At 33.4% G+C, this 22,685-nt stretch overlaps 3 protein-coding genes across 5 annotated transcripts; 1 reads left to right on the top strand and 2 right to left on the bottom strand.

The window, feature by feature from the left end:
* Positions 1-2,475: 2,475 nt before the first annotated feature.
* On the bottom strand, positions 2,476-10,568 carry LOC108346604 (protein S-acyltransferase 24). 2 transcript variants are annotated; one of them, XM_017585672.2, is made up of 13 exons: positions 9,907-10,568; positions 9,350-9,490; positions 9,034-9,146; positions 8,112-8,191; positions 7,825-7,988; positions 7,482-7,620; positions 7,260-7,359; positions 5,188-5,245; positions 4,993-5,070; positions 4,767-4,865; positions 3,522-3,600; positions 3,281-3,429; positions 2,476-3,191 (listed from the first exon to the last, which is right to left on the bottom strand). In XM_017585672.2, exons 1-13 carry the CDS (start codon positions 10,165-10,167, stop codon positions 2,739-2,741), a joined length of 1,914 nt encoding a protein of 637 aa, XP_017441161.2. In that variant the 5' UTR covers positions 10,168-10,568; the 3' UTR covers positions 2,476-2,738. The 2 variants fall into 2 exon arrangements, with proteins under 2 accessions (XP_017441161.2, XP_052727559.1); XM_052871599.1 differs by having other exon boundaries at positions 9,895-10,036.
* Positions 10,569-10,956: 388 nt separating this feature from the next.
* LOC108319613 (uncharacterized) lies at positions 10,957-13,143 on the top strand. Of its 2 annotated transcripts, XM_052871598.1 has the most exons (4): positions 10,957-11,287; positions 11,543-11,765; positions 12,521-12,576; positions 12,666-13,143. In XM_052871598.1, exons 2-4 carry the CDS (start codon positions 11,685-11,687, stop codon positions 13,009-13,011), a joined length of 483 nt encoding a protein of 160 aa, XP_052727558.1. In that variant the 5' UTR covers positions 10,957-11,287; positions 11,543-11,684; the 3' UTR covers positions 13,012-13,143. The 2 variants fall into 2 exon arrangements, with proteins under 2 accessions (XP_052727558.1, XP_017406293.1); XM_017550804.2 differs by lacking the exon at positions 11,543-11,765 and having other exon boundaries at positions 10,960-11,287.
* A 6,446-nt stretch (positions 13,144-19,589) lies between these two features.
* LOC108319596 (triphosphate tunnel metalloenzyme 3) lies at positions 19,590-20,722 on the bottom strand. The gene has a single exon (XM_017550780.2). The coding sequence runs from the start codon at positions 20,336-20,338 to the stop codon at positions 19,739-19,741; it is 600 nt and encodes a 199-aa protein (XP_017406269.1). The 5' UTR covers positions 20,339-20,722; the 3' UTR covers positions 19,590-19,738.
* Positions 20,723-22,685: the final 1,963 nt, after the last annotated feature.

Here is a 22,685-nt window from a genome sequence, read left to right as displayed (position 1 = left end):
TTTCTATAGTAACTATTTTTGTAACAAATTAGGAGTTAATTATATTTTTTCTTGTATTCAAAATGAACATTTTTTCTAAAAAAAGACCCATGGGCTGGCCCTGACCCACAGGGCTTTTGAAGACATTTTGGCCCCGTGGACTTTTTCTACGAGGAGTTTTTTGGCCCTGTAGATTTTTCTAGCCCCAACCCACGTGGGTTAGGGCCAAACCATGTAAGGAGGGTCAAATTGACAGGTCTACCGATAGTTACATAATCATTTAAAATGTAACATTTATCATTTGTATAAAAACAAAGCAAATAAATAAAAAACTATTTAATTTCTAAATTAAAAGAAGAAGAAAATCTATTAAAATTAGTATAAAATGATTTTATTTCTTCTCAATCCATCAATATTTAAATATGTAACATCACACGACTATAAAAAATCTAGATTTTATTAGTGAAAGTACAAAACAAAATTTAATCATAGAAAAAATAATTTAGCATACACATATTTATATGTAATATTACTAATTGATTTAACTTAGGTTTCTAATCCTTTTCAAATAAGGATATGCACTTAAGTATAACCATATATAGTATATTTAAAATTAAATCGTTACATACACCACAAACGTGAAGATGAATAATAAAAAATAATTATGAAAAACCTATGAATTTTAAGTTTAGTTGTTCTAACAATGAAATATTTATAACATCTCTTTTCGTCACATTCATACACACATAACTATAAATCACATGTAGATCCTCATACCAAGGATATTTAAGAAAAAATATCCACTGATGCTTTTAGAATATTTATTAAACATTCTTCATTAGAGATTCAACACTTGACTTATTTTAACCTGAAAATCTCAACTACATATAGTTCAAGATAAGTTTAAGGTATATAAGTCAACATCTGTTCTACTTTTCGAACCTCAACATATATTTTGATAATATAATAAATTTTTCTTCTGCTTCTTAATATTTAATATCATATTTCAGGTAACTTAAATCATCAATGAAAATAAAGAATCTTTATTTCAATATAAATCTATTCTTCAGACATAAATTTATCCATGTATCACATATTTGTAACATAAACATGTCAATTACATTTACAAGTGTATGCATACTTTGCAATTCCCTTAATTAAAGCAATAAATTCTTTAAATATATGATTCAATAATTTCTTCCAATAAGTATACATACACATAACATGTATGTTTGAATAAACTACACAAAGAAATACTTGAACATAAACATAAAAGATACTTCTATTTGATAAAAATAGTTTCACTAGAGTTTAGGTGTGTCTATTTTCATTGAGTGAAGATATATGATGAAACATTAGTTGAAGAGACTTGGATTAAATTGTATATCTGCTTAAACACCTATGTTTTTTTTTTGCAAGAATATCAAACAAAACACATTCACTGTAGTGACTAAAACAGTATTTTTAGTTAATAACTTCGACAAAATCTCTCTTACACCATCACATTAACACTTTTATACATTTTCCTTACCTAGAACACATTACAACTCCACTTGGTAAAGTTATTTCTTTTAGACACAAAATCAATTTTACTTTACTTTTAAGACTAAAAAATAAAGTGAAAAAAATATTAGACAAATAAATAAAAATCATTATTCAACCTATAAAGCAATAACTTCAAATCCAATATGCATCTAAAAAAAATACTAAACTTACACATTATAACAATATTTCAAATTTTATTGTAAACGTACATCTAAAAATATAACATGGCATTAGTTTATTAAAACCTTTTACAAAAATATACCTTATTTTATATTTATTAACTAAGTATCCAAAATAACATCTTTTACCTAAAAAATTTAACTTCTCGAACAAAACTCTCTAATCAAACTGAATATTTTACTACAACCATAAACTATCATATATTTATATATTGTTGTTAAACACAAATACTTATACATAAACATGCAAACAAATCCAACTAACAACCAATCCAAAAATAAAAAATAAAAAAGGGTAAAAACCTTATCTAAAGAAAAATATATTTGATGGATTACCTTTTCCTCTCTAGTGACATCCTTAAGACAAATTAGTAGTCAAAATTGTGAACAATTAATTTGAAATCTTAAGAGAGATAGTATCAAAAACGTTTAAGAAAAACAAATAATTCTTAGATATTAAGTTCAAAATAGTTAAATATCATATTTATAAACTTTTAACTTAACTAATAAAATACTCATTTTTCATCTCATTTAAATATTTAAATCAAATTACTAACAATTTAAACATAATTTTAGTTCAACAATTAAATAATTTACAAGAACTTAACTATATAAACCAGATTTAAAATATATTAAATGTTTAATAGTTGTACATTTTATATAAAATTGGCTCAAAATTAAATCTTATGTAATCAACTTATTAATCAGTTGAAGTAATAAAGAACATATGTAAGGTTATCAAAGAGAATAATTGTTATCATAACAATAGCAATTTGAGTGGTAAATGCCTGAAGCAAATACATTCAAATTTCATTCATATATATCTTTCAAGGCGATATTTATCAGCTTTTAAATTAGATACAGAAGTAGAAAAGAAAAAAAAAATAAGAGATGACTAAACGTAATAGCACAAAATTGCACATGGGGCGGTAGACAAGAGCCACAAATAGATTGAATTAAAGTAAATCAACCAACCAACCAACCCAGACACGTGCCTATAATACATTACAGGTTAATTTCACCAAGAAATGAATATCACGATGAGGGTGTTGTAACAGATCTGCTGTTTCGTCCAAGTCCAAGACCTAAGCCCAAGGGAGCATTGTCGTTCCTGGTTTTGCCATGGTTATTATGGCTACAATGTGAAGAATGAACATGACCATTATGTGTTTTGGAATTTGTACTGTTGGAATTCACATTAATGACATACTGTCCATTTCCATGGCCCCTAGCATATTCACCACGGGTATGCGAGTCTCCATTTGTCAAGTTCGAGTTTCTTGCAATGTTCATCATTCCTGTACCTTCCTCTGACTGGCCTATTTCTTCAATGCACTCCACATCTTCATTGTAACCATTGATCAAAAAATCAGAACAGTTTTTCTTGATCCCATGATCATATGGGTTTCTAAATCTACCGCCTGGACCTCTGAGGTAACTATAACGCATTGCATTTGCCATCTCATTTGTTGTAATATTGCGAGATATCTAGATCACGAATGAAAACATATGAATAAAGACGTGCATAGGATCAGGAGAGAATTGTACACAAAAAAATAAAAGTAAAAAAGACATACCTGACTAGCCTGCACAACAGTCAAAGCAAACACACCGAAGAAGAGGAAAAAATCGGCTATTAGAAATGATATTGCACCAGTGTGATTCTTACCAACATGCTGAATCCAAGACCCAAATGAATGAGGTGCAAGTGGATCAGTTAACACTCCTGCCCACACAGATTTAGTTTTCATCAGCAGTTTAGAGAGCAGTAGAATGAACAACATAACACAGTAACTCAATGTCAGGGCAGACACATACTTGTAAGACAAACTCCACCAGTAACCAACATAGCTGAAACTTCAAGAATAAGAAAAGCAAAGAAATCCCACTTGTTCTTCTGAAGAAATAAATTGTAACAAAATCAGGTCAATAAAAAAAGTGATAATTAGAAGACCAAAAAGAAACTCAGTGGGTAGGATTAGTAATCATCATACTCTAGCAACAAAGTTAGACAATATAAATACTCTAACCTATCCAACACTTATTATTTACAGAATATAAATGGCATACTTTGATTTTTATGACAAACTCAAATGAAGTAGATACATTTTATTTGTAGCTATATCGCAAGATTTAAGCTAAACAATCACTAGAAGATTAACTGTTTGCACTATAAAAATCTCCACATGCAATGTTAGATCACCAAATAAGGTCCTCTTTGGTGTCGAAAGGTGCATTTACTAATAAATGGCGTGCCACATGGTCGAGGTTCACCAGGGCTCGGTTTGCATTTCAGTATTTACTTACGTATTAGAAAACAGAGTGGGGATTGGAAGGCAGGGTGGGTGCTGATTTTTGCCCCCCTGCCATGAGCGGAAAGTTGAGGCTATGGAGTAGAATAACCATCTTGCCCTCCATATATTACTGGGACAGTGTACTGATGGGACAAAAATATTTTAGACTTTATTTTAAATTGATAAAAGTTAATCTGATGAAAATTTTAAAACGTGAGGGCAGTAATAACGTGGAATATAATCTATTATGGCTTTATGCATAATCCATTATGTTATCGATTATGCATAAAGCCAATAATAGATTATGGTCCAAGTAATTCATTACCATGCATGAGATTTTTGACATTGGTATTTCTTGTGTATGTTATATTAAATTATTAGTTAAATGCTGAAGACATGTGGATACTCATCATCACCAAAAATATACCACCAAGGGCATATAAGTAATTCAATGCATAACAAATATTTTTAGTCACATCAATCACATCTATTACAAACTTTGTACTCAAATCTATTCACTTTCACTTAATCCAACAAACCATCTAATTTTCTCCTCTCTTTGTCCTTCTTTGTCACTCTTTCCACCCCCATTTGAATCCAAACAAAGCATAGGTGTTATGCTCCATCCATAAGGTAGATGACAGAATATAACAAATTGTCCGAGATTAATAATACCCCTTCATTTTTCCGTTAAAGTAAATGATACATTGAAAATTTTAAAATGTTCAATTAACGAATTGCAAAGCATGTAAAACACAGCCAGAAGTACCTTGCCAATGCAATTAGACACCCAGGGACAATGATGATCAAATTGCTCCACACAACGATCACAGGTAGAACAGTGTTTTGCTCGAAGAGGCCTGACAATCTAAAGAAAAGCCAACATAAAATTGTTAGAAACCGTTCAAAGCAAAGAAGTATGGGCATTTGTAATCTGTGTTTGCAAGACATTTATAGGCTTCAGAGTAAGACAATCAAAAGAAGGCAAAGAGAACCTTGCATGTTGCACAAAGCTGGGACCAGTTTCCAGCAAGTAAAGCAGGATTATTTATCTCAATCTTCAAAAGAGGCTCCTACAACATCATTCAATCTTTTTAAGACAATGGCACATGCTATACAGTATTAAAATCTCGGAGAGGTTGAAAAAATTGAAGTAGATATTAGGTGAAAAAAGAAAAAAAAAAACTCACATCATCTTTTGTATCCTGAGTGTCACGCATGTTCATTCTAATATAACCAGGATCCTTACTGCAAGAGAGGGGATGCGAGATTAAGAAAACAGAAAAAATAAATAAAAATAAAACAACTTAAAGAGAGCTTAAATATAGAACGCAGCAGGCATCTAGAAACAATTTGAAACTGGATATTCACTGAAACAGCAAATGAAAATGAAATATGATATAGAGCATGTCTACTTCTGGGTTGTACTTTTATCATGTATTGATCACCATACATTAACCAATACCACCCTAGATTGAATGTCATTGATTTGTTATCGTGAGAGGTCAAACAAAAAGGTTTACAAAAGAGTTTTCAGAAGCTCCACCGGACACTAATCATATATTTATCAAACATTTTAACAATGAATAGCACATAGACTAGATGTATGACTAAATTGTAATATAAAAGGGGAGACAAAACCTCAACTTACAAACCAACTTTATAGGCTTAAGTTACGCCTAAATACTTTCTAAGATGGTATTACAATCTATCCTAGTAAGGCTTGTTAGGCCTACCTTTTGACTTAGCTACCTAACCACTATTGAACCACCCACAAATATCTAGTCTCATGGTCGAGATGTTCAATGCTCAACATGAGTGTGTTGGAGATGTCACACTGACAAAAATATAGTCAAACTATAGTGTATAAGTGAGTGCAAACCTCTTTTTAGAAGTCAATTCTACAAAACTGTGTTGGACCTAAATCCATTAACTAAGATGGTATTAGATCATAACCTAGAAAGGTTTATTGGACTAATTTTGCCCTCACTAAAGCACCACTACCAGACCACTTACAAAGATCTAGTCCCATGCTTGAGATGTCCAATTCTTAAGTGAGGGTGTACATTAAAGATCCCACACTTATTAGAGATATAGTCAAATTACAATATATAAGCAAGGACAGACCTCACTTTCCAAGATGGTATAGAAAGTCTAACACCACCCACAATATCTAATTTCAAGCTTAACATGTTCAGTTATCGGTGTGAAGTGTGTGTTGTTGAGAATCTTATATCGACTAAATGGTCAAATTATAATATATATGTGGGAATAAATCTCATCTTACTAGTTGATTTTATAGGATTGAGTAAAACTAAATTTGCATTCAAAGAGAAGCTACTCAGGATATACACCCAGAAGTTGGCATCACTGAATGGAATTATGGTAAACATACAGGTTACAGTCATACTTGTGAGAACCCATGACTGTATTACCTAGCTATCCTACGGTAGCAAGGAAAGAGATTCTTAGACTAGACTTGATTGTACCATAAAATAACACACGAAATAGTCTTTATTAATCTGGATTCTGGTAACAGAACCCTAGCCTTTTCTCAGAAGCCAGGGTCTGCAACATGGTTCAAACAATGCCAAAATGTTATTATGTAAATCAAGTCTACAGTGTATAGACAAACTACTGACATATAATTCTTGATCTCATTCTGCTCTAGCATCAGGACTACCATACATCCAACCCATGCTCTATTTTCCTTAATAGGGAGCTACTAGTCTACTCCGCATATATCAAAACCACCCAAAGGCAAGATTTTATTCATTCCCAATCATATATTATCAAGTATGTCACTCACTCAATGCAACATTATGATCTCTACCACAATGATTTTTTTTTTCTGCTGTTGTCCTGTTACCACCCACCCAATATTATATGACATTGAGGGTCTTATAATTGAACTTGAACCAAATATCACAACACCTGAAACACTCCTCTTGTCATACATCCCACTCAACTCCAATGGTTTTTCACTTAAATTACCCTTTACTTTTCCTCTAAACAATTTGTGTAGAAAAGAGGATTGGAACCATCAGAGCAATTGAACAACACATTGCAAAAATTTATATATTGCTAAAGAATATGAGTTGCACGATCAAACCACCAATAATCCTTATCCAATTAAATAGAGATTTGATATAACAGCAGGAAGAAAATCCTAGAAGTCTCTTGAAGAAAGATCTTTTTCTTGTATTTAATCACATCGAAGGTATTCTCGTGAAGTTGTAAAATTTAAGAGCACATCACTTACCTGCTACATTTGTAAAACATAACCAAACCAACAGTTGCAAGCAAAACTCCAAACCATGCAAGAAGACCAGCTGCAGCTGTAAGCTTTGGCATTTTTGTCGCTACAGGAAAAAGTAAGATACAAATGATAGTGAGACATCCATCAAAATAAAGGAATAATTATGCATGCAAGTGCTCATATGCAGACAAAATTGATTCCATATGTGGAAGCCAAGATAGATACCCAAGATGACCGAATGAATATAAGTAACCAAGAGCACAAAAATTATGCACCAAAGGATGGGCGCAAGTCCTAATTTGGAAATTCTTCCAAGGCGGCTGTTCCCATCACAACGTTTGTCAAGCAACCTTCGGGCATTTCCCTACAGGATATCCATAATGGTTAATATATGAACATACACAGTCCACTCAAGCGCCCATCCTATAAATTCAATAAACACAGATGCTTTTCAGGAAAATAAGCCACAACCAGTCCAATTCTCAAATTACAATAGATGGGAATATAGTAAAGAGATGGAAAGCAAACTAGTGATCAAATCAAACTCTGTTGATTATAAAACACCTACAAGGAAAAAAGCAACTTGTCTGTGATTCTTATCAGAAGCAAGTTGTGCTGGTGTGAGGCCTGTATTATCAGCCACCATCAGATCTTCCTTCTTGCCAGCCTGCACTAACACAGTACAGGCCTCCAAGTTCCCCCTAATAGCAGCCCAATGAAGAGGAGTGCAACCTTATAATATAAAAATATAAAAAATATAATTATGCTTTGAAAATAAAAAGATGAATTCATCATTTAATGAAGGATTAGTTTGAGGAGAAATAAAGGAATTCAGGATAGTGCATTGAAACATACCCTCTTTATCTTGACGTCCCCTATGTGCATCAAGAAATAACAAGAGACGTATACAATCGGCAAACCCTTTGTAAGCAGCCCTAAAATTCAAGTGAGAAAGGAAGCATAAAGTATAGCACAAAAATACTGAAGAATTATATAAAAAATTCACAGAAGCAGAACCATTCAAAATTTATTTAGAAGGAAAAATACAAATATGCAAATACTGAAGAATTATATAAAAATTTCACTGAAGCAGAACCATTCAAAATTTATTTAGAAGGGAAAATACAAATAGGCAACCCAGTAAATAGCACATAGGAAACTAATTTGGTAACACTGTACAATAAACTTCTGAGGAAAACATGGCGCAACTTTCTATCCGGAGATACAAAAGAAATGAGTCAAATTGGGTGAAGATATGACCAATGTATTATTGAGAGAATTCCAAGTATTAATATAAAGAACATGGCTACATATGTAATATAAATGAAGTATTCCACATGTCTCCTGGCCTTTTAATTCCAAAATAATCCTTCATGCTGGGTAATATTACATGGAAAATGTGCCGAGAGAAATTTCACGATGTTCATAACAACCATTCACGTATTAGACAATTAATTAAGACCCTCTAGGCTAAAAAGGGTTTTCAACTTGGGCTAATGCTCCCTACATAGTATTCTGAGTCAAATATGCCAAATACCCTTTTAGGTTTATGATCTACTTTGAAAATAACCAAACCACAACATTTGCAGTTTGCTTGAAGAAAAGAAGGCATCATAAATCAGTAATAATAGTGTCAAAGGACACATACTCAACAAATAATTTGTCAGAGCATCAGTTATCGGGTTGGCCGCCTGACTACAGAGAAATGAGGAAAAATAGAAAAGCGAGAACATCCATTTCAATAGAAAGAAAGGTTGAACGGCAGATCTTTTATTACCAATGCAAGGGGCTTCTTCCATCATTATCAGGGACATCGGGATCAGCATTCCATTTTGAAACAACGTGGTAAAGGAAAGATGTCTGACCATATTGTGCAGCAACATGGGTTGTCTGAGTCCAAGTACATCATAATTAGCAAACAACATTTACAGCTGCACACATGTGCTTCAAGTAAAACAAGAACCCTAAACTACCAATTTCCCAGATGTAACCAGATGCAGAAAACCAGGTATAAGAGCTAAAAAAATACTTTAAATGCTTTACCCCACCAGCAATCACTGTAATATAGATTAAAACATTCAGATCAATCTAACCTGATAACCATTCATGTCGGCAGCACTCACTCGAGCACCCTCCTGAAGTAAAAGCTCCGCAGCCTGGATAGCACCCCGAACTGCACTCCAATGTAGGGCCGTCTGGCCAGTATGATCCGTTGCATTTACATCTCCCCCATGCTGCCAACCACAAACCAACCACTCAACTCAATTTCGTGCGCCACATCAACAGAGAAAACAAGTCAAATTTCAATGCATACATTCAATTCCACCACAAACAAGCCAAGTCATTTCATAGCATAAACATGATCAACAACCCAAACCGAGCTATGCTAGGCCACTTTAACAAATTCAAACCAAGAGCATGACACTCATCCTCATCATCAAATTATCTTCTTTCCTACATCTACACCCCTCCTTAAACAACAACAACGAGAAACTAAATCCTACATTTTATTTTCTTTTGTTGCAGTAAAAAAACACTAATTAAGTAAATGTCAAAACAAGGGAGGCAAGAGCAGACAAAGGGCAAAACCAAGGGACAAGCTCGAGAAGCAAAAGTAAGCAAACGCAATTCAACAAACCGATCAAAGAACCTCAATGATGTACTGAGCAGCGGCAGTGCGATTGTTGAGTGCAGCCCACTGCAGCGCGTAGTAACCCAACCCATCAGGCTCGGTCACGGGGCAACCCTCTTGCTCCACCAATCTCTGCAGCTTCTCCAAATCCCCGTACGCCGCCGCCGTGTACACGTCGTTCCGAAGGCTCTCCTCCGGCACGCTATCGGCGCCTCCCGACGTCAGCGATTGCTCATCGCGCGACTGCACCTCCTCGACGACCTCGATCTCGGATGACATAGATCGAGCTTTTCGAAACCTGATTTAGGGGTTCCCGCGTTGACTTGGAGGGAGGGGTTGGCGATTGAACGAAAATTAAGAAAAGAAATTCGGGGAATGGAGAAAAGAGGATTGGTTGGTTGGTTAATTTCTAGGGTTTTTCTGCGAAGGCGATAAAGAACGAAGGAGAGAGAAAGAGAGGGTTTGGGTCATGGCCGTCCCTGTTGACCCTCTCTGAACGATACAAAGGAATCAAAGAGACAATAGCAATTGAGATTTGATGAGAGAGAGGAGTCTATTCATAGATATCATTATAGCAGGCCACGCCACTTGGTGTCTTTCTGTTTGTCACTCCATTTCCTCTGCATCGAACCAAACTATACCATTTTTTTTTCTTTATATCTTAATTAATTCATCACAATATATTTTTAGTATCTTTATATCTATAAATACTTTTAACAACAAAAGTTAAATAAATGAAATGACTTTTACTACTATCTAAAATTAGTTTCTCTACGGTTCTTTTATGTAATTAACCATCCATCCATATATTAAAATCATTTTTAAATACCTAGAAGACAAATGAACAATAATTTTTTATTATGGATGGCATACATCAACTGCCCCCAAAATAATTATTTTTTATTTTTTTACCAAAGATCGTGTTGTTTAACCATTAATGTTTTCTTATATGATTTCTTAATATTTCAGTTTCTCACAGCCTGGGAATGGTTTGGAATTTTAACAAATATATTATATTAAATACATAAAAAGATTTTTTTCTTGTATGATAAAACCCTGGCCAAAGTATTCATTAACATTGGGGGTGACATAAGCAATTTGTTGTTGTCAAAAACCCTAACTGGACCGACAAAAGGGTTTATCCTAACCGGACCGAACCCCTTCTTTCCCACTTCGAATCTCTCTCTTCCATTCTCTTCACTCTCTTTCAGATTCCTCCTCTCTTCTCTCTTTGCGTTTTCATTCCTTTTTATTTCTGAATATTTAGCTTACAACTATGGAGGAGTTATCTTCTCTCATTACGGTGGAGAAGACCATGCGCACCGCCTCTGTTGTGGAGGACATGGTGGTGGACACAATTCTTGTCGCCGCCAAATCTCTCCTTTGCCTTCTCATTCTGGTATTCCCTTCGTACCCTCTCCTTTTAATTTTAACTCTTAAAATGCCCAATCCATGTTGTGGAATTATCGTTAACGGCGTGAACAATTGGTGTTTCCAGACTTTCAATAATTCACACGCTCTTTCAAATTTCTTTTCGGTTCATCAAAACTTTTTCTACTCGCATGAATTTTAACGCCTTTTTCGCTTTTTACTTCTTATCTTGGGAGGAATTTAGGGATTTCTTTTCCTGAAATCTTACCGTTCTGTGTTGTAGTCAAAGTCAACGGGAGCTGATAGTGAATTCTTTTTTTCATTCGTGTGGGGGGAAAGCGTGTAAAATACTCTGCTTCCTTTTTTGTGCGGATTGGGGGTGGATTTGGTTGCAGCTGAGCCCTATTCATAATTGTTGTTCTTTGATGCTGCTAGACTGCTGGTTGTGTTCGATTACAGAAGTTGGTCCGTTTATTTGTGCTCCGAATAAAAAAAAAATTAGTCAGGTGCGAAAGAATGATAGTTTGTTTGTTGTTCGTGTAAACCAATGCTGTTTTTTGTTAATAGAGTGCTTAAAATATCATCTTTTTTATTTATTTCTTCAGATCAAATTAAAAGCAATCGAATTATTGTAATTTGATTAAGATTCTTTTTTACGTTAAACCTGATTTCTTCTGCATTGGTCATTCTTTTGCTTGATTGGCTTTAAGTGCTGTGTTTGTCTTTTTGTCTGTGTAACATGGTCAACGAAACCTTAGAACCTGATTTTCATAGAACCATCACATTGACTAGATATTTCCTTCAAGAAATTAACCAATGGTTCTAGCAAAACATTGACAATGCTTTAACAGTAGGACAGTTTTCTAATGTGGAGTTTCATGTGAGTGGTGCCTGCATTGGTTTCTTGTTTTGAAATTTCTTCTCCTTGAATTGTGCTAAATTTATATTCTGCATTCTGTTCGTGAAAATAGACATGGATATTTTCTTTTCTGTTTTGTGCGACCATGATTGGTGTTCAGTAGGGAACTGTGATCTCCGGAGTTCAGTTCGCATCATGATTGCTTGCTTGGGAAGCTACTGATGAAGCTTCTTATTGTAACAATATAAGTCCATACAATAATTAGGCCACGGGTTATGATTTGTTTATGTCATGAGTTTGGTTTGTGTTCTACCTTTTGGTTAATTTTTATGGGACACATTAGTGTAGTTCACGCTTTCATATAGAAGTGGGTGGGTATAAATGATTATGTCTGTTTCCCAGACCGCCGGATCTCTGCTGACTGACATCACCCCAGAATTGACCCCAATAGATGGAAGGTGAGAATAAGTTTAAGCAACACTTTGGAAAATATAACAATGCTTTATGTCTGGAAACATTTGCAGTGATGTATGCCGATTCTTCTCAGGTTTCCTTTTGCTGATCTCTACAAGGGAAGACATACTTACCTTGTGAACAAGGATGCCAGCGAGTCAGATGACGAGGAGGAGGAAGAAGATGATGACGACGCAAATGATCAAGATGATGAGGAAGGAGATGAAGATTTCTCAGGTGAAAGTGATGAAGAGGCTGAGCCCGAGGATGATCCCGAGGCCAATGGTGCAGGTGGAAAAGATGGCGAAGATGGTGATGAATATAATGAAGAAGATGAAGATGAAGAAGAGGATGAGGAAGAGGATGAAGATGAAGACGAAGATGAAGATGAAGAAGAGGAAGAAGAGGTTCCACAGCCACCTGCTAAGAAGAGGAAGTAAAAGTGTAGTAGATGGTACAGTGTTTTCTTTTTCTGCCATATAAGCCCTAGCTAATCTTAGTTCTCCGAACTAAAGTTTCTTTCAACTTTCCAGTGGAGCCTTCTCCACATATAAAAGTTCAATTTATGTGTATTGTCTGTTATTTGAGTTAATTTTTGCCTACTTTATTTAGTCTTGTCATAGTTATTTGAGTTATTGAAACCCAATTGTATAAAAAGCAAAAACTAGATGAGTACTGAGTCAGTGGGGCATGTTGTGGTTTTACTTAACTTTAATATAATAGAAATGTCAGTAATGTACATGTACAGTGGTTGTATTGTACTATCCAACTTAGCTTTCTAAGAGGGTTAATTAATGTTAAAGTACATATGCTTAAAATTTTGTTAATTTAAATACTTCTTTGTCAAAAGAGCTACAGAAGAAATAAATTATTTAACAAAAACAAGTACAATAAAAATTTGAACGAAACTTAATAAAATGAATTACAAGAAAGAAAATCAATGGTATGGGATTCGAGTGATTAAATTAAAGATTTTACAATTTTATTATTGTTGTGTTTTTAAATTTATGTGGTAGTAATTTATGAATGTTTTGAAGTAATGTGATAACTTGAAAAGGAAAAACCATTTTCTTTTCCATTTTTAATACTATTATGAATTAATATTTTTAATGTCATTATTAATACTATTTTTATAAATAAATTGAATGCTGCTTCTTTGGTTTAATGATAGATTTATCATAGTGTTTAATACAGTTTCAGTTATCTGATGTCTTGGCCCAGTATAAAGTTTTTATCTAGCTTAAAGTATAAAGAATAAGCCAAATAGAATAATTATTTTTTTAATATTTTATGGCACTAAATTATTGTGTAAAAAATTAGATTTGGTATTTTTTTTGGTTGTATATGTATTGGATTCCTTTCACGTATTTCTTTTAACTATAATATTTCGCTTATAAAATTTTGTATTTTATATTCATATTTTTGTTATTCTAAAGGCTGGTAAAAAAAAAATTTGCTCGGTATCCTGGTGAAAATTTATACCTTGGAGAGTGTTTCTTATTTTGTGCTGGAGTGGTTTATAAAAAATAGAGTGAAACAGGTAACACCAAATAACATTACTTGAATACAACTGCTTGCGGGGCACATATAAATAAATGATAAAAACAGACGTATTTTCGCATTACAATCATGCATGATTATTTAACAGATAATTTATTGCATGCAGTTATTGAGAGAAAAAATAATTATTGTGATAGTGCATGATTTTATATATACATGTCAATTTGACTCACTGCAGAGGCTCTTTATGACTCACCATAATAAAAAAAATCCATAGATTTAAAAAACTCCCTCGTTAAAAAGGGTATTTTTAAAATTGATAATGTTAATGGTTACTATTTATTAAGAAATAAGTTGAACCAATAATTTTTTCTCTTTTATTTTCAAAAAATTTTGTTAGTTAGATTAGTTGATGTGTTTTTCTTTAAATGTAGAAAAATATTGATTTTCTTTTAAATATATTATTAAATATTTGGTTCAGATCGGTTTACTCGATTTTTTGTATGGATCGACTTGTCTCGACCTTTAGTCTAGACCAATCAATCTTAATCTTTGACATGATTTATCTTGACTTTCGGCTTAGGTTTGTTTATCACAATCTTCGACTCAAGTCGAACCGTATTGACATACGGTATAGATATACCAATCTCAACCTTTGGTCTGGTGTGACTTTGTTAGCTCGTTTCAACCTTGGGTTTGATTTCGTCAATCTTAATTTTCAACCCCACAAGTTTATCTCGACCTTAGCTTGAGATAGGTTTTTTCGACCTTCAGTATGGTCTAGTCTGTCTTATCCTTTAGCCTATGTTAGTTTGTCTTGACTATTAGCCTGAATTGAGTCGTATCGACTTCAACTTAAATCGGTATGTTTCAACTTTTAACTCATGTTCACTTATCTTGACCTTTGGTTTAAGTCGTCCAATGTCGACTTCTTTCCCTTTTCAGCTTGTTTTGACCTTTGAGTTATAAATTTTGCCTACCAACGCAATTCCATCTTCAATTATGGTTCAGGGGAACTTTGGTCTCGCTTCAAGCATATTAGGACCAAATTACCCTGACTCTGACCCACTCTGAGGAAGCTTTGGAAGTTTGAGTTATGTTTTGGTCCCTTTATTTATTGGTCCTATAAAAGGAAACTTATTCAAGAATGGTTAAGATTGACCCATGGACATAAGTTAAATTAATACATCTAATTTTATTGAAGAAAATCAAGGTCATAGTACTTATTTCACTCAAGATTGTGGTTGTAGTATTCTAGCCATTATTTCTAAAGTTATTCAAGTTTGACATATGGATAAGTTTTATCTAATTAAATAAATACAAAACATATAAATTATTCAACACAGACCATGAAATTGTGTAAATCAGTTTTGTCTAAAGTTGATTAGAAAAATTATAATTATCATTATTAAATTTGAAAATAGTTTAAATTTCTTAGAATAAAACATTGCAAATCCTAAAAAAATGACAAAAATTATGATAAATTATTGAGACATATTTGGTTTATTCACATGCACGCACAAAAATGAAAATAAATTTTAAAAATTATAAATACGGTTAAATTGTACAATTTTGTTTCAAATACAACTTCAAATTAAATAAAATGAAATTGTCCGAAAATTTGAATGTAAATGTTAGAACTTTAAACTAAATAAAATGTCCGAAAATTTTCAATATAAATGTTAAGTTGCTAAAGATTAAATTTAAGTTTAACCAAAAGTTGTGATGTCTTGGGACAACTTTATTTTGAATTGAATCAATTTGTATTTTACTTTAAATTAATTGAATCAATTTGTCTTTTACTTTAAATTTACTCAGACCTGAACGTCATATTTTCCCTTTCTCATATTTAGGACATGTGAACATGGACATTAAGAATTTACATACTATTATTCATCCGCACCAAAATATTTCACCTCACCTCTACCTCTATTATTCAATTATTTTATTATTTATACAAAAGTCATAATCACTCTACTTTAAAATTATATTTTCTTTCTCACGAGTTTTTCAAACTGATAAACATAATATCATATTTAAATATTTATCCATTTCAATAAAAAGAGTGTCAAATTACACTAAATTTTTTATACAGATAAGCAAATTGGTTCAACATTCAATTGGCTTTTATATAATTTTTTCTTTCATTAAATTTTTTTATTTTTCTAAAAGTAAAATATTTAAATTATTAAAACATATTTTGAAAACAAAAATGAATTTTTTTAAATCAATTCAGGTTTATTTATTCTCTTTTTTAATATACATAGAGTTTTTAAGAAAATATGTATTTTTAAGTTTATATATTTTTTAAGTAACATAGCTTAATAAATTTTTAATTTTATAATAAATGAATCTATGGATAAACTCAGAAACATTATTAAAAAAACTGAATAAAATTTAGAATTAAAAATATATAACATATAGTTTACTCAGAAAAATAAAGGAAATCTTTATTTTATATAAATATAATTATTTTTTAATAAGTTGATTTTCTGAAATAATAATAAAGATAAAATTAGTAGGAATAAATAAATTTTCTATATTTTTAAAAAATATTATATTCAAATTAACACTTCCGTTAATAAATATGATAAACAACCTTGTTTAGATGGGATAAAAAATTAAACAATAAAAAAATTGAAAATTAAAATAAAATATAATACATACACGAAGTTAAATTTGTATACAATAAAACAACACACATTATTTTACAGAACAATACAACACATACTGAGAAATCATAAGAAATTTATTGATAGTTAAGAAAACATGAAATATTTGATGTTATTTCTTTCAAAGCATGTTGTGATCTTAGTAACATATCCCAGCAAATTGATATTTCATATTTTAGCATCATCCTTTTATGTTAGGCTAAGGGAAAAACGAAAATAATTATTAGACACAAATAATCAAATATTTAATAATACAAAGGAACAAACATAATAATATGGACATCATTTCTTTCTTACAAAATTTATACTAATTAATTATTAATGAAAAAAGCTAGCATAGTTTAAAAAAAATAAAATAAAAGAGTGACCAAAGTAATATGAATGCTAGAATCATAAAACTAAATCCACCTCCGTTTAAAGTATCACGTTGAGAATATTTTCACACTTAAAAATCTCATAAATATAAATTACTTTTGCATAACAAAAGCTAAATGATAAAATTAAAGGTAAATAGTTTACTGGAAAATTGAACTCTTAACTCAGCACTATGAAACTTAAATTTTTAGAACCACTATTGGTTAGAAAATTGAGGAAACTTGTCCACAATAGTTTGGTTGGAAAGAAAACTATGTAACCAAGTAGGAAAATACATCAAATAAAAATAATTTGATTATAACCTGTAAAGAAGTACTTGAGAAAATGTTTAGGTAAAAACCATAAAAAAAATATATATGCTTAAATTATCTTAAATCACTTCCATTTGTTGATATGAATCCCAATCCAGTCATTTTATTCATGAAAAATCACTTCCAAAAAAAAATCTAGCAGAACATACATTCGGAAGGAGCACAGTAGTTCCTCTCCTTAAATTTGTGATGGATAATTCACTGAAGATATTCTGTAACGAGCTCTTTTTTTTATATCAGCAAGCAACTGATATATCATAAAATGGTAAAATAAGAACCATAAACACATTATACATAAAGCCAAGAAAGGATTACCAAACAAACCTCTAGCTATAGATCTAGCTTGTCTTGACATTCCCTTTTCAACCCCTCAGTATCTTTCTACTTACAAGCTTACGCAGACTATCTATTAAGTTGCATGCATCCTAACTTTATAACATTAGTAACCGCTGATATTGCATAACCATAGGTTTGGATACTACAAACACTGCAAAGCTTATAGGCTTCACATAATATACTGCATATGATATGATATGCTGTGTCCTCAACCTCAAATGGAAAAACAGTCTTCAGTAGCCGGCTACACAACCCCTACCAAATTGCAATTCTTCCCAACTTCTTCTGCGTACTGGACCATATAAACCAGAAAAACAACAATGGCCTCATAGTTGCTCACCACAGACTAAATATGCATGCTTTCCTTTACAAATACCTCTCTGCCACACATTGTCAAACATATTATTCGTACTGATATTATAAACCAGATTAGTAGATAAGCATAGCTTGAGCAAAACAGTTTCTCGTAGGTTCAGAACAACCTCTAATTCAGCCTTCCGACATTAATCAGCAAAAGTAACTCCTCAGTTGCCTCCCTCTTCCTCTTACCTATTCTCACCCGGACACTGAGGCAAAGCGCTGAAACAGAGAAAGAAAAGACAGACGTAACAAATTGTCCTGCTTTACAGCTCTGTATAGAAGCATCCATTGCTTGTATAGCATAATCAAGGGCCTTTTTCCTTAGTTGCGGCAATGATAAACCCAAGGATTAAGCATTGTTTCACAAGACAAAAACAACAGGACAATGAATCTTCTCAGTTTGTTTTTGCCTTCAAACATTAAGCAAAGTTGTATTAAGTCCTATTTGACCATTTTCAATCCTAAATACATAACCGTTAATTAGCTTATTTTCATAATAAACACTTAACAATTTAATTTGTTTCTCACATCCCTCATTAGTCACCGTAACAATAACATGATTTTATGTATTATCATACAAGTTATACTAGTTCTCCTCCTATTTAGTGAATCTCTTCTACAACTCCTTACTATGACTAAGGTAAACTTGACGCCAGTGGCATGCATGTTGTTAGCAATAGCTTGCTTGTATTAATTTGATCCCGTAAGACAAATCACATCACAGGAGCACAATACCAGTAGCTCTTCTCCTTACTGAACATATATTTTTGTCAGTATCAGGATCGTGATCTTTGCTCGGATGAATAATAAAGTATTGTAACAGAGTATAGCTGAAGATATGAGGGCAGAGGGAAATTGTGGGACAAAGGCAGTAATACACATGGCAAACGAGGAGGGAATAAGGTGGCACTCAGCCCAAAATATCCAATTAGTTGGTTGATATCCTGTGGTTCAAAAGTTATATATGTAGCACTAGCACGACAGAGTGGGGAAAAAAGTTAGCATATGTGGCTCTGACATTCTCTGTATTGTCTTTCCGCAAATTCTGTCTGTATTTTTTTTTCATTACGTTTGAAATTCTTTGTTTCATCAAAAGTTTTGGTGGTTATACAAGCAGAATTTCTGTAATTACTTGTCCTCCCTTCCTTTACGTTACTATATTGTTACATATATCCTAGGACTGAGCATTAAGTTTGCCTTTAACCCTTAAGCAAAATAATTGTATTCACTTTCATTCAACCATCCTAAATCCTAAACACATAACATAATAGCAAATTAGCTTATTTTTCATGTACCCTTCCCTATCCTCTTCTTAGAACAAAGCAGTACAGGCATCAACACAGTAAAAATGAGAAAATTTGTCTTAATATAAACCGCGGCAATGATGCGTGTCACAACTACTAGTTATGTAAGAGTTAGCATCATTTTAGAACCAATGAAAGAACAATCTATTTGCAATATAGATTCATAAACGAAAAAACTAGGCAGATTCAAATTAATAATAGTAGCAGCTCATATGACATGAGTTTGTTTTATTCTTAGACACTTAACAGCAGGAGCATAAAATAACTCAAAAGTACACAAATTTCACTCGCTCAGGCAAATTTCACTGACTAAGGCAGTTTTCCAGATCGAAAGATGGCAAATTTGGAGGCTGTAGAGTAAGAATAATCAATTTCATTCTCCTTCAAGAACTCCTCAAGGAGCCGTTTAGCTCCTTCGGGATCAGCACTCTCACATTCGATCTCATAGAGAATCCCAGAGTCAAACTTAGTTTCATCCACCTCCAATTTCAATCCCTTCCAATCATACACATTCCTCACGTTCCCAAACCCTCCCAATCCTATAAACCCCTTTTCAGTTCCAAACTCCTCCTTCACCCTCCGCAAAACCCTAGATTCCACCGATCCCAACTTCCCAGGCTCTGCAACGCATTCGCGCCCGACCCGCGGGTCCAGATCTTCCTCGTTCTCCTCCACGCGACTGACGCCGTCCACCAGCACCGCTCGCGCCTTCAGCGAAACGACGCACCGCTCGTCGTCACCGTAGAAGCGCAAGCGCAGCACAGCGCGGCGCTCGGAGAGCTCGGACGCAGCGCCGTCAAAGAAGAGGTTTTTCTGGCGGTGGGTGACGACGTGGAAGGGGGAGAGCAAGCTGGTGACACGGCGGTGGGCGTTGGCGTCTGCGAGGCGCAGCTTCACTTCGACTTCCATTGGGGAAGAAAGGTGGGAGACTGAGGCTAGGGTTTTACGAGGAGAGGCCAATACGATGCGCCTTGGAAGCGGGATCTTCGCCGCCGCGATCCAGCTGACGGAGGAGAGAAGTGGTGCCAGCGGGGGCGGTAGTGGTGGCAGTGGTGACGGAAGCGTTACGTCGGCGAGCTTCCTCGAGCTCTTCTTTGTCTTCGATCTTGACTTCGATTTTTGTTGGCTTTCTTCTCAGCATTTTCTAGCTTGCAAACCGCTCTTCCGCTTACTTTTCCTGCGCCGTTCAGCTAACCCTATTCTTAATCGTCGACACTCGGGTCGGGTCTGTAATGGTAATAATAATAACAATAATTTTAAATAAAAGGTTCTAACAATATGTTTTATATTTTTAAAACCATTTTTGTTGTTAGAAGAAAATGTTAGTTAGACGGTATTAAGTCAACTATCACGACATATAAAATAAACGTTATTATAAAAAATTTATATTTAAAAGAAATGTTTGTGAGACTATAAGTGTATAGTAGGATATCTGAATCGAGCGGTTATCAACAATGAACCGAACGAGCGACTAAACGTTTGCTTTTACCTGAACGGTTTCCAATAGCGAATTGATCAGACATTAACAAGTAGTCAAACGATCGTTTTGTCGAACGATCGGTTTGGTAATTATAACAACCACTCGCAAGTGAACAATCGGGTAAAACCAACTCAACTTGCGAATGATCGTCAACCACCTAGACCAAACGATCGCCATATCACTGAAGATAATACTAACGAGACAATCGATTACATTATACGCTCGTCAATGTCGCCTTTAACAACGATCATCCACCAACTAAACAGAACGACCAACAAGGGTCAAATACAATACAAAGCCAAATCAACCTAGTCAAACTAGAGTCAACAAACGCTCGGTTATGTTTATTCAGGCTGGATCAGTTAATCCGAATAAACCAAAGAAGAAGCAGCCAAAAATATCTAATCATGATAGCGCAAGTTACGAAACTAAATAATCAAGTATTAAAGACGAAGACCATGACCAAACGACTGGATTTTCCAACTAACCGGATTTTAGGTAAACGATTTATCTTATTTCCAGGTTAAATACGAAAAACCTAAAAGGAAAAAGGTACGTTTTTATGATTCCCAGAGACGAGTAAACATTGATTTTATTACGGAACAAAAGGATTTCATCATTCACTTCTAGCTTGAGCGTCGGAGTGCCTTCACAAGCACCCCTTTCATTCTCCTTGAAGAACATTGTGCAAGAAGTAGGAGCAAGGACAACAATAGCGTGAGAAGGTTCATACGCCTTCCATCAGGTTCATATCTCGGTCCCAACGATTATACTGAAACAATGAGTAAAGACACTATTAAGTGAATGACAATATATAAAATAAATGTTATTATAGAAATTCTATATTACATTCTTTTTTTAGGAGGTGGAAGGACTATCAATATTTCTTTTTCTTCTATCTGTCTCAAAGTTTTCACATACTGCTGCTAGATTGGTTCAGAAGATAGTTTTGTAGTCTTCATTTGTCGTAAGGCCAGCTGATGTTGTTGCATCATTGCAACACTCTCTATTGCTGGAGAGACGCTAACAGGGTATTTATACCTCTTGTCGAGTCAGACATATATGAGGTTTTGGTGGAAATGGAGGTGACATCCGTGTTATGATTTCTGTTTGCATTGACAAAAGCCATTAATATAACTAAATTTAATTAAGAGCGCACAAAAAAAACTTACAACACCCACCCAAAACGTAGAAATTTTCTAAAAAAGATTTGTTTTTATACCAAATTGTAACATTCAAAATTTTATAATTTTAATACGAAATCATCACATCTTCGATAAACAATAATACTTAACTAAAAGAAAATATATAAAATAGGATTACAGTTATCCAAAATATAACTATAATTCAAAACTTTATATACAATATATCTTATATTAAGATTATCTATATATAGACTAAAGGTTCTCAAAATATCAAAATGCGTTGCTACTAATCTAATCAACTACGTATCTGCACCCTCACTATTTAGTGTGTGCTTTACTGAAATTTACTTTTTTGCTCACACCAATCCTGTGATCATTACAAAAAAGAAAACAATAAAACATACAAACACAAACAATAGGATAAGCTAATTTATCAAGAATCATACATCTAAATTAAACAAATAAGAATATGACAATTTAACTTTCACATCAAACAATACCTTGACATATAAATAAACTCTAGACTCAACCATTGGGATACATGTATTGGTGTCGAACTCTTAGGGGACTTGCACTTGTGTGATGGAACAACTTGCTCACCCAAGCTACTACACAGGGTAAATCCGTCAAA

Source organism: Vigna angularis, chromosome 1 (genome assembly GCF_016808095.1).
Source record: "Vigna angularis cultivar LongXiaoDou No.4 chromosome 1, ASM1680809v1, whole genome shotgun sequence".
Taxonomy (NCBI): Eukaryota; Viridiplantae; Streptophyta; class Magnoliopsida; order Fabales; family Fabaceae; genus Vigna; species Vigna angularis.
The sequence above is the reverse complement of the archived record's forward strand: the minus strand, read 5'-3'. Positions and strand labels throughout refer to the sequence as shown.

Excerpts from the sequence above, each read along its gene's own strand:
- LOC108346604 (XM_017585672.2), bottom strand. The coding sequence starts at position 10,167 with ATGTCATCCGAGATCGAGGTCGTCGAGGAGGTGCAGTCGCGCGATGAG. Across the intron at positions 8,192-9,033 it reads GGAAGAAGCCCCTTGCATTG|GGCTGCTTACAAAGGGTTTG; the intron begins GTAATAAAAGAT and ends CTTGAATTTTAG. Across the intron at positions 5,246-7,259 it reads ATGTTTTACAAATGTAGCAG|TAAGGATCCTGGTTATATTA; the intron begins GTAAGTGATGTG and ends CCTCTCTTGCAG.
- LOC108319613 (XM_017550804.2), top strand. The coding sequence starts at position 11,165 with ATGGAGGAGTTATCTTCTCTCATTACGGTGGAGAAGACCATGCGCACC. Across the intron at positions 11,288-12,520 it reads TCCTTTGCCTTCTCATTCTG|ACCGCCGGATCTCTGCTGAC; the intron begins GTATTCCCTTCG and ends TCTGTTTCCCAG. Across the intron at positions 12,577-12,665 it reads TTGACCCCAATAGATGGAAG|GTTTCCTTTTGCTGATCTCT; the intron begins GTGAGAATAAGT and ends GATTCTTCTCAG.
- LOC108319596 (XM_017550780.2), bottom strand. The coding sequence starts at position 20,338 with ATGGAAGTCGAAGTGAAGCTGCGCCTCGCAGACGCCAACGCCCACCGC.